The 14,256-nt window shown below is 45.3% G+C and overlaps 1 protein-coding gene across 4 annotated transcripts in view; it reads right to left on the bottom strand.

Moving 5' to 3' along the window:
- FBXL2 (F-box and leucine rich repeat protein 2) overlaps positions 1-14,256 on the bottom strand; it is an 88,335-nt gene that overhangs the window by 44,678 nt on the left and 29,401 nt on the right. For 2 of the 4 annotated variants that reach the window (XM_038761428.1, XM_038761422.1), the window contains 2 exons: positions 7,944-7,998; positions 7,754-7,828 (listed from right to left, as the gene is read on the bottom strand). In XM_038761428.1, the coding sequence (XP_038617356.1) occupies positions 7,754-7,828; positions 7,944-7,998 (130 nt within the window). Of the gene's footprint in view, positions 1-7,753; positions 7,829-7,943; positions 7,999-14,256 lie in introns of those variants that run through there. The other 2 variants (XM_038761435.1, XM_038761444.1) reach the window with 1 other exon arrangement.

Raw genomic sequence — 14,256 nt, 5'->3', positions numbered from 1 at the left:
ATTGACATTATCAGGGAGTTAACTGATCAATCAATGCAATTTATGGAGTGCTTACTATGTGCACAGCACTGTATTAAGTGGTTGGGAGAGTACAACACTCTTCCCCCCTTCAAAGCCCTACTGAAAACGCACCTCCTCCAAGAGGCCTTCCCAGACTAAGCCCCCTTTCCTCGGCTCCCCCTCCCTTCCACGTCACCTCGACTCACTCCCTTTGCTCTCCCCCCCCACCCCACTTAGGTATATATGTATATATCTATAATTCTATTTATATTGATGCCTGTTTACTTGTTTTGATGTCTCTCTCTCCCCCTCTAGACTATAAAACTGTTATGGGCAGTGATTGTCTCTGTTGCTATAATGTACTTTCCAAGTGCTTAGTACAGTGCTCAGCACACAGTAAGCACTCAATAAACACAATTGAATGAATGAACGAACAGATGTGGTAAACACAATCCCTGCTCTCAAGGAGCTTACAGTCTAATGAGAAGGGAGAGTGGAGGCAGGGCCAGTGGGGATATGGTAAATATTGGTACTAAATACTTAGTAAAGAGGAGGCCGAAGTTAGATCGTTAGGAGAAGCTAAGCCTAGGACCTTTATGGAAGTGACCCTTGCCCCTTCTAGACTGTGAGCCCGTTGTTGGGTAGGGACCGTCTCTATATGTTGCCAACTTGTACTTCCCAAGTGCTTAGTACAGTGCTCTGCACACAGAAAGCGCTCAATAAATATGATTGAATGAGTGAATGAATGAATGCTGCAGGTTCCATGCTCAGGGCCGCGGGCGAGAACAGAGATGCAGAATTTAAACGCGTTGAGGAATGGTGGTGCAGAGAGGAGAGGATGAGGTGCATCAGGAATTGAGGGGACACTGAGCCAATATGGCACCAGACTGCTCACACTAAGCCTGTCCATGGTGTTAGAGCTGTTGAGTGCGGAAAAGTTAGTTGACACAACCAATCTAAGGAGGGGGTTCAGGGTATGCTGAGGGAGTACGTGTGTGGGATGGGGAGGGCAAGAAATCAAATGGGCCAGCAAAAGAAAATGATGAGGAAAGATTACAACCCAGCAAACCGGGAAAGCGGTAAATGCAGAAGAGGGAAAAAGTCAAAGTAAAATATTCTCCTCTTACACTGATACTATATTATTTTAAGTAGGATAATGGGTTTTTTTGTTGGGGGAGAAGGGGGGGATGAATGGACAGTCCTGAAGCCCCCCACAAAAAGAACAGGTGATAATTTGGGATTTAACTCTTGTCAGAGGACCAGATCAGGGACCGGAGTTATGTGTTATGTGTGACCACGTTACAATAGTGACCAAAGTTGAGGATATTTAATCTTAGAGAAGGAAAGTGAAAAAAAAAATGCACACCCCATTTAGGGAGAAACTAAAAGAGCTAGCTAAAAAAAAAAGAGGAAAAAAACAACCAAATGACTTTGGTGACTGCTAGAAAGCACTAATTTGCAGAACCACATAAAAAAAAAATGTGTGTCCAAACAGAAAACCTGCATGACTGAACGGGTGAGTGTCACTTCTACATCAGGCCAGTTGATACCATAGATATTTAAGTTTAAGCTCAGGAAGTTCAAACACATCCCACTGTGGGAAAGACCACATGGCCTCTGTGAGGGGAAATTGTGCCTCACTAATCTGCTACAGTTCTATGAAAGGGTCAATAAACATGTGGGTGGAGGATATATTTATATTTTCCAGGCCCTTTGACAAGATTCCTTTAAACCTTCAAAAATGAAGTCCCCATAGATGGACTGAAGGGAAAGAACTAGCTAAGAGACAGGATAGAGAAGTTTAATGGCATAACACGATTCATAGTGGGATCACCAGAGATCAGTTCTAGAACTGGTTTTCTTTAGTTCTTCAAAAATTATCTAGAAGAGGGAGTGTGTGGTGAAATCAGAGAAGCAGCATGACTTAGTGGATAGAGCACAATCCTGGGAGTCAGAAGGACCTGGGTTCTAATCCCAGCTCTGCCACTTGTCTGGCGTGTGACCTTGGGCAAATCACTTGATTTCTCTGGGCCTCAGTTACCTCACCTGTAATATGGAGATTAAGACTGGGAGCCCCATGTGAGACATGGACCGTGTCCATCCTGACTAGCTTGTGCCTATCCCAGCATTTAATACGGTACCTGGCACACAGTAAGCACTTAAATAACATTAAAAAAAATCTTCAGGTCTGCAGGTGACAGGCTTTTAGGTAGTGAAACATCATAAAGATGGAGATAAACTGTAGGGTGACATCTTAAAGCTGAGTGAGTGGGTAAACAACAAATGGCTTGTAAACTTCAGTGTAAGAACAAGGCAGTAATGTACCTAAAGAAAACTAATCCAAATTTGAGCTACATGATGACAGGTTTCCAGCTATCAGTGAGGAAAAGGGTTTTCAAGTCAGGATTGCCTTTTGGTATATCATAATAATAATGACTGCATTTGTTCAGCGCTACGTGCCAAGCGCTGTTCTAAGCACTGGGATAGATACAAGCTACTCAGATTGGACACAGTCCCTGTCCCACATGGGGCTCACAGTCTTAATCCCCATTTGACAAATAGGGTTTACTGAGCCCCAGAGAAGCTAAGTGACTTGCCCGAGGTCACACAGCAGACAAGTAGCAAAGCAGGGATTGGAACACAGGTCCTTCTGACTTCCCAGGCCCATGCTCTATCCACTAGACCACGCTGCTCCCCAGTGTCCTGCTCCAGCCAAAAAGGCCATCAAAACACTGGGATTCCCCAGGGAGGGTGAGACAGAAGGCCTATAAAAAAAAAACAGGGCAGCACCCGGAATACCGCGGGATGTTCTGATTGTCACACTTTAGGAGAAACATGATGGAGCTGTGGAAGATAAGGGTAAGGCAGCCAAGGTGATCAGGGGAATGGAAAAGATTAGGATTCTTCAGCCTGGAAAGATGAAGGCCAAAAGAGTGTGGAGAGTCTCACAACACCACATGACCAGGATGAGGGGGCTCCCCCGAAGCTTGAAAAAATAGAATGAAACACTTCTTCACCCGGAGGGTGGCAAGAATAAGGAATGGGTTGCCAAAAGGAAGTTGGACAGGCCCAAAGTATCACCCACGGTCAATAGGGGTTTGGATCAATTCATGGATGAGCAGTCTATAATGGGTTACTAGAAACGAAAGTCAGGGGTGTTAAGGAAAAAGTAAGAGATGGCCCACCCCTAATTATGGGGGCGACCATCACCTAGCTCCCCCAAAAACCCTGTTGAGGGACAGACCACTAAGTCTGTTCTGCTAATGGCATTCCTACACTCTTAATTGGGGGAGATGCCAGTGTGAAACACTGGGCCAACGTCAGGCTTGAGAACGAAATGAAGACTTCACCATCACCATTTCTTGGCCAGCTAGAATCTGTCAATAGCAGATGAAAAATAATTACATCCTGAGTCGTAACACTAAGAATGGTGGTAAAGGTGAATCTCCAAAACACGCTGACTCAAAAACAAACTTCCCAGGTACTCAATATGTGGCCATTCCCCCTCACCTTAGTTTGAGATTTAACATGATTAAAATTGTTCAAAGGAACTAGGAAGTGGGAAGGAAAGATGCAAGATCTATTCTTCATATTAAAAGATGCCGCCACTCCTTGATTATAGCCTGGCAGGTTAGTTGACTGGGTCAATTGTGTCTGGCTTTCAGCTTCCATGCCACTCCTCCTAAAACATTTGCTCACCTCCCTTTCCCTCCCAGACTTTCTTTTAGTCATTTCACTTTGGCTCACTCAACAGCAACTATCTGAGCACTCTGCTAACACAAGTTCTTTGGGAAAGTTGCGTTGAGGACAGCATTGCTTTAAGGCTGGCAAGTTTTTTTTATGGTATTTGTAAAGCACTTACTTTGTGCCAAGCACTGGGATAGATGTAAGCTAATCAGGTTGGATACGGTCCATGTCTCACAGTTTTAATCCCCATTCTGCAGATGAGGTAACAGGCGCAGAGAGGTTAAGTGACTTGCCCAAGGTCACACAGCAGGCAAGTGGCGGAGCCAGGATTAGAACCCAAGTCCTCCTGACCCCCAGGCCTGGGCTCTATCGCTTCTCAGTTGATTGACTAGCAAGGTCCTGTCACTTGTGATCCTGTCTCTGCTGTTCGGTATGACTTGAGGATGATGCTGATGGAATAATCAACCACTGGTATTAATTGAGAATTTACTGTGCAGGGCACTGTACTAAGATACTGGGAGAGTAAAACAGAGTTGGTAGACAAGTTCCCTGCCCAAAAGGAGCTTACAGTCTTTGTGCCATTGGTGTTGAGAAAAGGACAGGACAGTCATGAGACCAGATGAGACACCGAACGTGGGTCCTGGTCTCCCTACCATAAAGAGGGGTACGTAGCAGCGTGGCTCAGTGGAAAGAGCACGGGCTTTGGAGTCAGAAGTCCTGGGTTCAAATCCAGGCTCCGCCAACTGTCAGCTGTGTGACTTTGGGCAAGTCACTTAGCTTCTCTGGGCCTCAGTTACCTCATCTGTAAAATGGGGATTAAAACTGTGAGCCCCCCATGGGACAACCTGATCATCTTGTAACCTCCCCAGTGCTTAGAACAGTGCTTTGCACATAGTAAGCGCTTAAATACCATTATTATTATTATTACAGCTCTATAGATAATCAGTTTGGCCTCAAGTTCAATGTCCCATTTTCTCCACATGACATTCTGGTCTTCACTCGTTTTTCCACTTCTCTGCCTATCAGTGCTTCACTCGTCTCTGGGCTGTTTAAAGGTTGCATGAATGCAGTAAGGTTCATCTGGGAGTCACAGGATCTGGGTTCTAATCCCAGCTCTGCCCCTTGTCCGCTGTGTGACCTTAGACAAGTCACTTAACTTCTCTATGCCTCAGTTTCTTCATCCCACTGTTGGGTAGGGACTGTCTCTATATGTTGCCAACTTGTACTTCCAAAGCGCTTAGTACAGTGCTCTGCACACAGTAAGCGCTCAATAAATACGATTGATGATGATGATGATCTACAAACTGTTGTCCTTTCTACTTGACTGTCTCCAACCTGATAATCTTGTATAATAATGATGGCATTTGTTAAGCGCTTACTATGTGCCAAGCACTGTTCTAAGCACTGGATGTACCCAAGGACTTAGTAACCACAGTAAGTGTTCAACAAATACCACCGTTACTATTATTATTAATAGTAATATTAACAATAATCTGCTTGTGATTAGACCCAAAGTGACTGCAGTATTCATTCTTCTGGTTTCTTTTACAACTCTACTGGTTGATACTCCCAAATATTTGGGGAGGTGGGAGATTTCCAAGGCCCCAAATTCCCAATGTGGAAAAGGGTGCTTGCCTCTTCTGAAGAAAGGGGACTCTGATTTTTCTTTTTGTTCCTCTTGACTCTTCTCGCCCAGTGAACTGTCCTTTCACTACTAAACACTCCCTGATTCCCAGTTGATGACCCCAGTGACCGGTACAGTGGATGTGAGCACCTCCCATAGTGGCACTCTAAGTAAAGGGTACAGGCACTGTCTTTGATCATCATGATCATCATCATCATCAATTGTATTTATTGAGCACTTACTATGTGCAGAGCACTGTAGTAAGCGCTTGGGAAGTACAAATTGGCAACATACAGAGACAGTCCCTACCCAACATTGGGCTCACAGTCTAAGCTCATGGATTTGCCCTTCTACTGTCGTAGAAGACCCTTACTCTCGTCTAGAGGTAAAGGTGACTCTCCAAAATAGTCGGCTGTCTCGTATTTGATGCTGGATATGGGGCAAGGGAGGGTCAAGCTCAGTGCCATCCACCTCCACTACTGGAAAAAGAAGTGTTTGAACTAAATGTGTGTGCGTGTAGTAGGGGAAAGTGCTTGGTAGGGGGAAGAGAAGAGAGCAGAGGACAAGAGGCCTCCTTCACAAAAATGCAAGTAAATAGCCCAGGATGCTACTGTCAATAGGTAACAGCAGTACCATTTGTTATAGGTATATATACCTGTATATATGTTTGTACGTATTTATTACTCTATTTTCTTTGTACATATTTATTCTATTTATTTTATTTTGTTAATATGTTTGGTTTTGTTCTCTGTCTCCCCCTTCTAGACTGTGAGCCCACTGTTGGGTAGGGACTGTCTCTATATGTTGCCAACTTGTACTTCCCAAGCGCTTAGTACAGTGCTCTGCACACAGTAAGCGCTCAATAAATACGACTGAATGAATTGTTAGCACACAGTTTCTGAGCAACCCCACTGCTCACCCCAAAACAGAACTAGAAAAGCTGCCCTAAAAACCGCCTGCTTCAACCGAACCACATTCATTAGAAGACGTTTTCTGTAAACTTAACCTTTTGCTGCAAAAAACCAACAGAAAACTAGGAAATAGTGATCGTGTTTATTGAACGCCCACTGGGTCCAATACACATCACTAGGCACTTGGGAAATTCAAAACAAAGTGAGCCATTCCCTGCCCACAATGAGCTTACACTCTCTGTGTTACAAAGGAAATAACTATTGCATTATGAAGTATCTGGTGCTAACAAATCAGAGGACTGTTAAGTTTTTCAGGGGAAAATAAAAGACACTTATTGTGTAAACCCTGCAAACTGAGTTCAAACCAATCAATCGATAGTATTTACTGAGCGCTACGTGCAGAGCACTGTTCTAAGTGCTTGGGAGAGATCAATGGGCAAAATTAGCCTTTCTAATGGAGGAGATCTCACAGTGACAGACACTAGATTCGCTTTCTTTTGGCCAACCCATGTGAGTGACCTCTCCTTGGTGATGAATTAACAACCCAATAATCTAACTAGTCTCCCGTGCATGCCCAACTGCAGAAGTGTCCAATGGATGAGCATTCGCCGATCTCTGAAATGTAAGCGCTTTGACAGCATTATCAGCAAAAATGCCCCATTGCTAGCAAGCTGCTGTAAAAAAAAAAAAGTGTTGTAACAAAGATCCCGATAAACTCACTGCAGTGGCACCAACATCTGAAAGTCTGATTGTCAAGGGAGATGCCAACACTCAAATGGGTAGTGAAACCAGAGCATGGGAAAAAGCCAGTGAACCTTATGGAATCGTAGAGCTAAACAGCCAAGTCTACACCTCCTCAAAGAGCCCATGAAAAATTTGACGTGATCACACACGCGCTCAATCTTCGGTCTCCAAAGTGGAGGAAGGTATCGGAACCCACCTTTATAGACATAAAACCTCACCTGGTCAATGTCCTCATTGCTTATCTGTGGTGATATATTTTGGCAACACCTTTGAATGGGGATTGAACACTTACATGGATCTCATTTGCCAATACTGATGTTGTTCTTTCAAAAAATGAACTGAAATCACTAAACTTTTATTTGAAGTGTGAAAAGAAATATATACTTCATGCTATCTACCCACTTAGTGGGACCTGAAACATGGTAAAATCCATGGCCAAGAGGTACATAAAAGCCCTGCTAGTTCCCTTTCTCTGCTTCTTTGTTAGTAAAAATCCAGATTGAGGGCCATTACAGCTGGCTGGAATGAAGGGCCCCTTAAAGAAATGGACTGGTAGCTCCCAACTACAGATCATTTAAAGAACCTTAAAAACAGCCCAGCCAAGAGCAGATGTAATCTGCGGGGCGACCTATTGGAATGGTGGAATGATGAAGTCGATCTGTAGTAAAAAAGTGGAGGCCTCGGACTATTAGAATCCATGCTGAACAGCAGATCTACCCACAGAACGAAATTAGCAGCCAAAAGGTTGAGATGGTTGGCTCGTCTTTTAAAACACAGGTCAACTCACCTCTATATCTGTCTGGAAGTTAAAAAGGTCTATTCTTTGCCAGTTGCTTCCATCCAGGGCTAAGACATTCCAAGCCTAAAGAAGAGAAAAAAACATCTATTAAAACACTTCAAGCACTCATTCTGGAAACTCATTTTAGAAAGGTGTGCTTTTAAGATCCCAGACATTAAAAATTTAGTCAATACTATACCTTAGAAATCTGTGCACAGCGACACAGAGTGACTATATCCAAGAAGGAAAATATTCTAGGAAGAAAAAGAAAACAGTAGAATAAAATAGTTTCATTATTTCAGTGAACTTTTAGCAAGAGAGTACCTGCTAACCTAGCTTCATAAGTCACGTGAAAAGGTTTGAGAAGCTTCAAGTTACATAAAACAAACACTCGATTTCTTAGTTTAAAGTTGTCTACAAATACTACACAATACATTCACCACAAATGCCACCTCATGTTATTGTAGGGTGGAAGATAATGAGTGGACAATAAGCTGCACAAAGGCCTTAGGGAATTTACTTAGGTCCCACTTGGTGTGGGACACTGTGCTAGCTGCTAGGAAAATACAGGATAAAGAAGTGACACACTCCCTTTCCCACGAAGAGATTACATTCTAACAGGGGAGGCAAGTATAAAATGATTCATTCATTCAATCGTATTTATTGAGCGCTTACTGGGTTCAGAGCACTGTACTAAGCGCTTGGGAAGTCCAAGTCGGCAACATATAGAGACGGTCCCTACCCAACAACGGACTCACAGTCTAGAAGTGGGAGACAGACAACAAAACAAGTCATGTGGACAGGTGTCAAGTCATCAGAATAAATAGAATTAAAGCTAAATGCACACCATTAACAAAATAAATAGAATAGTAAATATGTACCTCGCTCTCACCTGTCCCGCCATCGACCCCCGGCCCACGTCATCCCCCGGGCCTGGAATGCCCTCCCTCTGCCCATCCGCCAAGCTAGCTCTCTTCCTCCCTTCAAGGCCCTGCTGAGAGCTCACCTCCTCCAGGAGGCCTTCCCAGACTGAGCCCCTTCCTTCCTCTCCCCCTCGTCCCCCTCTCCATCCCCCTATCTTACCTCCTTCCCTTCCCCACAGCACCTGTATATATGCATATATGTTTGTACATATTTATTACTCTATTTATTTATTTTATTTGTACATATCTATTCTATTTATTTTATTTTGTTAGTATGTTTGGTTTTGTTCTCTGTCTCCCCCTTTTAGACTGTGAGCCCACTGTTGGGTAGGGACTGTCTCTAGATGTTGCCAATTTGTACTTCCCAAGCGCTTAGTACAGTGCTCTGTACATAGTAAGCGCTCAATAAATACGATTGATGATGGTGATGTACAAGTAAAACAGAGTAATAAATCTGTACATACATATATACAGGTGCTGTGGGGAGGGGAAGGAGGTAGGGCAGGGGGGATGGGGAGGAGGAGAGGAAAAAGGGGACTCAGTTTGGGAAGGTCTCTTGGAGGAGGTGAGCTCTCAGTAGGGCTTTGAAGGGAGGAAGAGAGCTAGCTTGGCGGATGTGCGGAGGGAAGGCATTCCGGGCAGGGGGAGGACGTGGGCCGGGGGTCGGCGGCGGGACAGGCGAGAATGAGGCACAGTGAGGAGGTTAGCGGCAGAGGAGTGGAGGGTGCAGGCTGGGCTGGAGAAGGAGAGAAGGGAGGTGAGGTAGGAGGGGGCGAGGGGATGCAGAGTCTTGAAGCCGAGGGTGAGGAGTTTTTGCCTGATGCATAGGTTGATTGGTAGCCACTGGAGATTTTTGAGGAGGGGAGTAACATGCCCAGAGCGTTTCTGCACAAAGATGATCCGGGCAGCAGCATGAAGTATAGACTGAAGTGGGGAGAGACAGGAAGATGGGACATCAAAGAGGAGGCTGATTCAGTAATCCAGTCAGGATAAGAGGAGAGATTGAACCAGCAAGGATGGAGAGGAAAGGGCAGATCTTGGCGAGATCGGCAGGTTTTGGTGATGGATTGGATGTGAGGGGTGAACGAGAGAGCGGAGTCGAGGATGACGCCAAAGTTGTGGGCTTGTAAGACGGGAAGGATGGTAGTGCCACCTACAGTGACGGGAAAGTCAGGGAGAGGGTAGGGTTTGGGAGGGAATATAAGGAGTTCAGTCTTGGACATATTGAGTTTTAGATGGCGAGCAGACATCCAGATGGAGATGTACTGAAGGCAGGAGGAGACACGAGCCTGGAGGGAGGGAGAGAGAGCAGGGGCAGAGATGTAGATTTGGGTGTCATCAGCGTAGAAATGATAGTTGAAGCCATGGCAGCGAATGAGTTCACCAAGGGAGTGAATGTAGATAGAGAACAGAAGGGGACCAAGAACTGATCTTTGAGGAACCCCTACGGTAAGGGGATGGGAGGGGGAGGAGGAGCCCACAAAGGAGACTGAGAATGAACGGCCGGAGAGATAAGAGGAGAACCAGGAGAGGACGGAGTCTGTGAAGCCAAGGTTAGATAGCGTGTTGAGGAGAAGGGGGTGGTCCACAGTGTCAAAGGCAGCTGAGAGGTCGAGGAGGAGGATTAGGATTTACTAGAGAGGCCAAAATAGGTAAACTGAGTGGCCATATACGCAAGATTGCTAAGAAGGACATTCATAAGTACACACGGATCTTCTCCCGATACAGCCGAAGAAGCAGACACAAAAAAGAATGTTTGCCCTGGGAATGAAGGAAGAACAGTCCAGATCTCCAAAATCATCATTCAGGGACTTCAGTAAGTAAACAAATCTACACAAAAGGAGGCCTCTCTATCTGGAAGGGTGGTTTCAAGAGGCCCATATTCACCACACTCACAATATAATGGTCGAAAGGAAGTGTGATAAATCCATCAGCACACAGGAGGACTCGGCCACATAATAGGAGTGAAACTCCTTCCTCCAGGCCCATGTTTATTTTGGACCTTCCCAATAGCCTGGAGTGGCAAAGTAAGACTAAAAAATTGGAGTCTGTCTCCCCATCCATGTTTCTGGGCTTCCCAAGTGGATTTTTAGCCCAGTCACTGGTCCCCCCCCAACCAGAAGGTAGGTAAGCTTCAGTCAACCAATAGTACTGATTGATCGCCTCCTTTGTGCAGAGCACTGGGCATAAGGGCATAGTAGAGAGCCAAAGTCATAATTCCTACCCTCAAGGAGCTTACAATCTAACGGGACCACTATGGATAAAGAGTGTCCTGGAGAAAGACGAAGCCCCCATTGCAGTAAGCGGCTTCATGGTCCAACTCTCCTACTCAATACCATTTGTGGATTGTAAATCCACACACTCCACTGTATTGTACTTTCCCAAGGTGCTCAGTAATAATAATACAATAATAATGATGGTATTTATTAAGCGCTATGTGCAAAGCACTGTTCTAAGCGCTGGGGAGGTTACAAGGTGACCAGGTTGTCCCACGTGGGGCTCACAGTCTTAATCTCCATTTTATAGATGAGGGAACTGAGGCACAGAGAAGTGAAGTGACTTGCCCAAAGTCACACAGCTGACAACTGGCAGAGCCAGGATTTGAACCTATGACCTCTGACTCCCAAGGCCGTGCTCTTTCCATTGAGCCACACTGCTTCTCTACAGGAATCTGCACATAGTAAGTGCTCAATAAATACCATTGGTTGAAATGCTCCCCACCGATAAACTCTGTACATGGTTTCCAACGGAGAGGAGGTAAAACCGCCCAAGGATTAGTGGAAGATGAATCAATGTTTTACTGTAACAATTTTCTATTCAATCCCTCTGCTCTCCAGTATTGTAACTAATCTAACTCAAAAACGTGGTCCTTGAAAGACAATCTGGTTGGTTTGTTTATCTTGCCCTGCTCTTATCTGTGCTGAGAGCAAAGACCGCATGAGTTGCTGAGGGTTAGCTGATATTTTGAGAACTGGAGGTTGTCTTCATTTTTATAATAATAATAGTGGCAATTATTAAGCGCTTACTATGTGCAAAGCACTGTTCTAAGCGCTGGGAGGGATACAAGGTGATCAGGTTGTCCCACGGGGGGGCTCACAGTCTTAATCCCCATTTTACAGATGAGGTAACTGAGGCCCAGAGAAGTGAAGTGACTTGCCCAAGGTCACACAGAAGACATGTGGTGGAGCCGGGATTCGAACCCATGACCTCTGACTCCAAAGCCCGGGCTCTTTTCCACTGAGCCACGCTGCTTCTCCTAATTTTTCATTTTTCATTTCCATTTACCAACTACATTTTTTTTGAGGTCGAAGAAAGCAAGCTGATTCAAGGGGTAAAAAAAAAACCAACCCTCACTTCTGGGAACTGAAGGATAACACGCACAATGGCACGGTTCGGGTGACAGCGCGATGGAGCATCGCTTGCTGGCGATTAGGGAAGTACAGTCTCACCCTTGCCACTCCCAGACAGGGGGCTGGGATCCCCCAAGTTTCACAGTTCCTCTGACATCAGAGCTCCACAAGTTACAGAGCCACCTGGACCAAGGTGGCTCCCTCCCTCCCTTCTCTCGGCTGATGCTTCTGTTCAATAGTTCGAACGCCAAGAATCAATCAATCAATCGTATTTATTGAGCAGTTACTGTGTGCACAGCACTGTACTAAGCACTTGGGAAGTACAAGTTGGCAACATACAGAGACGGTCCCTACCCAACAGTGGGTTCACAGTCTAGAAGGGGGAGACGGAGAACAAAACCAAACATATTCACAAAATAAAATAAATAGAATAGATATGCCCCATGTCCCACGTGGGGCTCACAGTCTTCCTCCCCATTTGACAGATGAGGGAACAGAGGCCCAGAAAATAATAATAATAATAATAATGGCATTTATTAAGCACTTACTATATGCCAAACACTGTTCTAAAAGCTGAGGGAGGGATACAAGGTGATCAGGTTGTCCCACATGGGGCTCACAGTCTTCCTCCCCATTTGACAGATGAGGGAACTGAGGCCCAGAAAATAATAATAATAATAATAACAATGGCATTTATTAAGCACCTACTATGTGCCAAACACCATTCTAAGCACTGGGGAGGTTACAAGGTGATCAGGTTGTCCCAAGGGGGCTCACAGTCTTAATCCCCATTTTACAGATGAGGTCACTGAGGCTCGTGGCAGTGGTGTTTACACATGAAGTGGGAAAAGCCTGAGGACTGTATTTGTGTTGCTATAACTGTTCGGTTTTTCTTTGCCATCTACGATTCCGTGCCCTGACATTCTACTTATTGACCTTACCCTGTGCTAACATCACTCCATCAGTGGTATTTATTACTGTATGTAGAGCACTTGAGCGAGTACAATGGAGTTGGTAGAAACCATCCCTGCCCCACAACGAGCTTACAGCCGAGTCCTTTCCACTGTAAGCTCTTTCTGGCCTAGAAATCAGCATCCGTGTATTCTCCCCAGCACTGAGAACAGTGTGTCACACAGCGTAGGCACTTGATAGATGCTACTACGATTTTATCGGAGGAGGCAATTCCTTCAGTTTCTTAGAATGGCCAAATATCCATAGTCCCTCAAGTGAAGCTGAAATTTATTTCGGGTCCAAAATAATTGAGTGTATGAAAATGCACAGCTGGCTGACTCCCATCATATCCAGGGCCTTTAATAGCTGGAACCCTAGAAATGGAGTCATGGAATCCCAGATACCATGAGACAATGGGGTTGGGGGACTGGGGGGACAACTGTCCCCGTCAGTTTCAAAGCCATCATTTCACTCCCACAGCTGTTTCACTGATCCCAGAGTTCCACCAAATCCCGAGAGCTTCCAAGGAGGGCTGAGAGAACCAACAGTTTCTGAACATGGCCTGTTGCTTCTTCAAAGCCTCTCTGCCCTCTTCCAAGTCCCATCACACTTGGTCCCGCTGTAAAAGGCACCCTGCTTTTACGCCGTACTCAAAATGAAGAGTTGGCACATAATAATAATGATGGTATTTGTTCAGTGCTTACTACATGCTAAGCACTGTTTTAAGTGCTGGGGGGATACAAGATAATCAGGTTGTCCCACGTGGGGCTCACAGTCTTAATCCCCATTTTACAGATGAGGTAACTGAGGCACAGAGAAGAGACTTGCCCAAAGTCACACAGCTGATAAGTGGCGGGGCCGGGATTAGAACCCATGACCTCTGACTCCCAAGCTTGAGCTCTTTCCACTGAGCCACACTGCTTCTCTCCAAACATCCTAAATGAACAAATTCCAGCATCAGTCTGGAGAACCAAAATGGCCTGTTTTTCCCTTTCCCGAATGGAGCAGGATTCAATCGACTTGGCCCTCGTCAGGGTTGGGGGGTTTGCCTGACTGAGAAGAGTGTCTCTACCATATTGTCCGCAAAACACTTCCTTTTTTTAAAGACACATCCTCAACCTGACAATTTACAGCAGACGCTCACTTGTTTGTCATCCGGTCCCCTCCCTTCCTCCTCCTTCACTGCTTCTTCCTTGCCTCTGCTGCTGAGCTTAATCAAGGGGTAGCCATTTAACAAGTCAGTCCTACCCTCAAGCAAACCTTGAAAAACTTTGGCATTTGGGCAGGC

Source organism: Tachyglossus aculeatus, chromosome 2, assembly GCF_015852505.1.
Source record: "Tachyglossus aculeatus isolate mTacAcu1 chromosome 2, mTacAcu1.pri, whole genome shotgun sequence".
NCBI lineage: Eukaryota > Metazoa > Chordata > Mammalia > Monotremata > Tachyglossidae > Tachyglossus > Tachyglossus aculeatus.
This window is presented reverse-complemented; position numbering and strand designations above follow the sequence as displayed.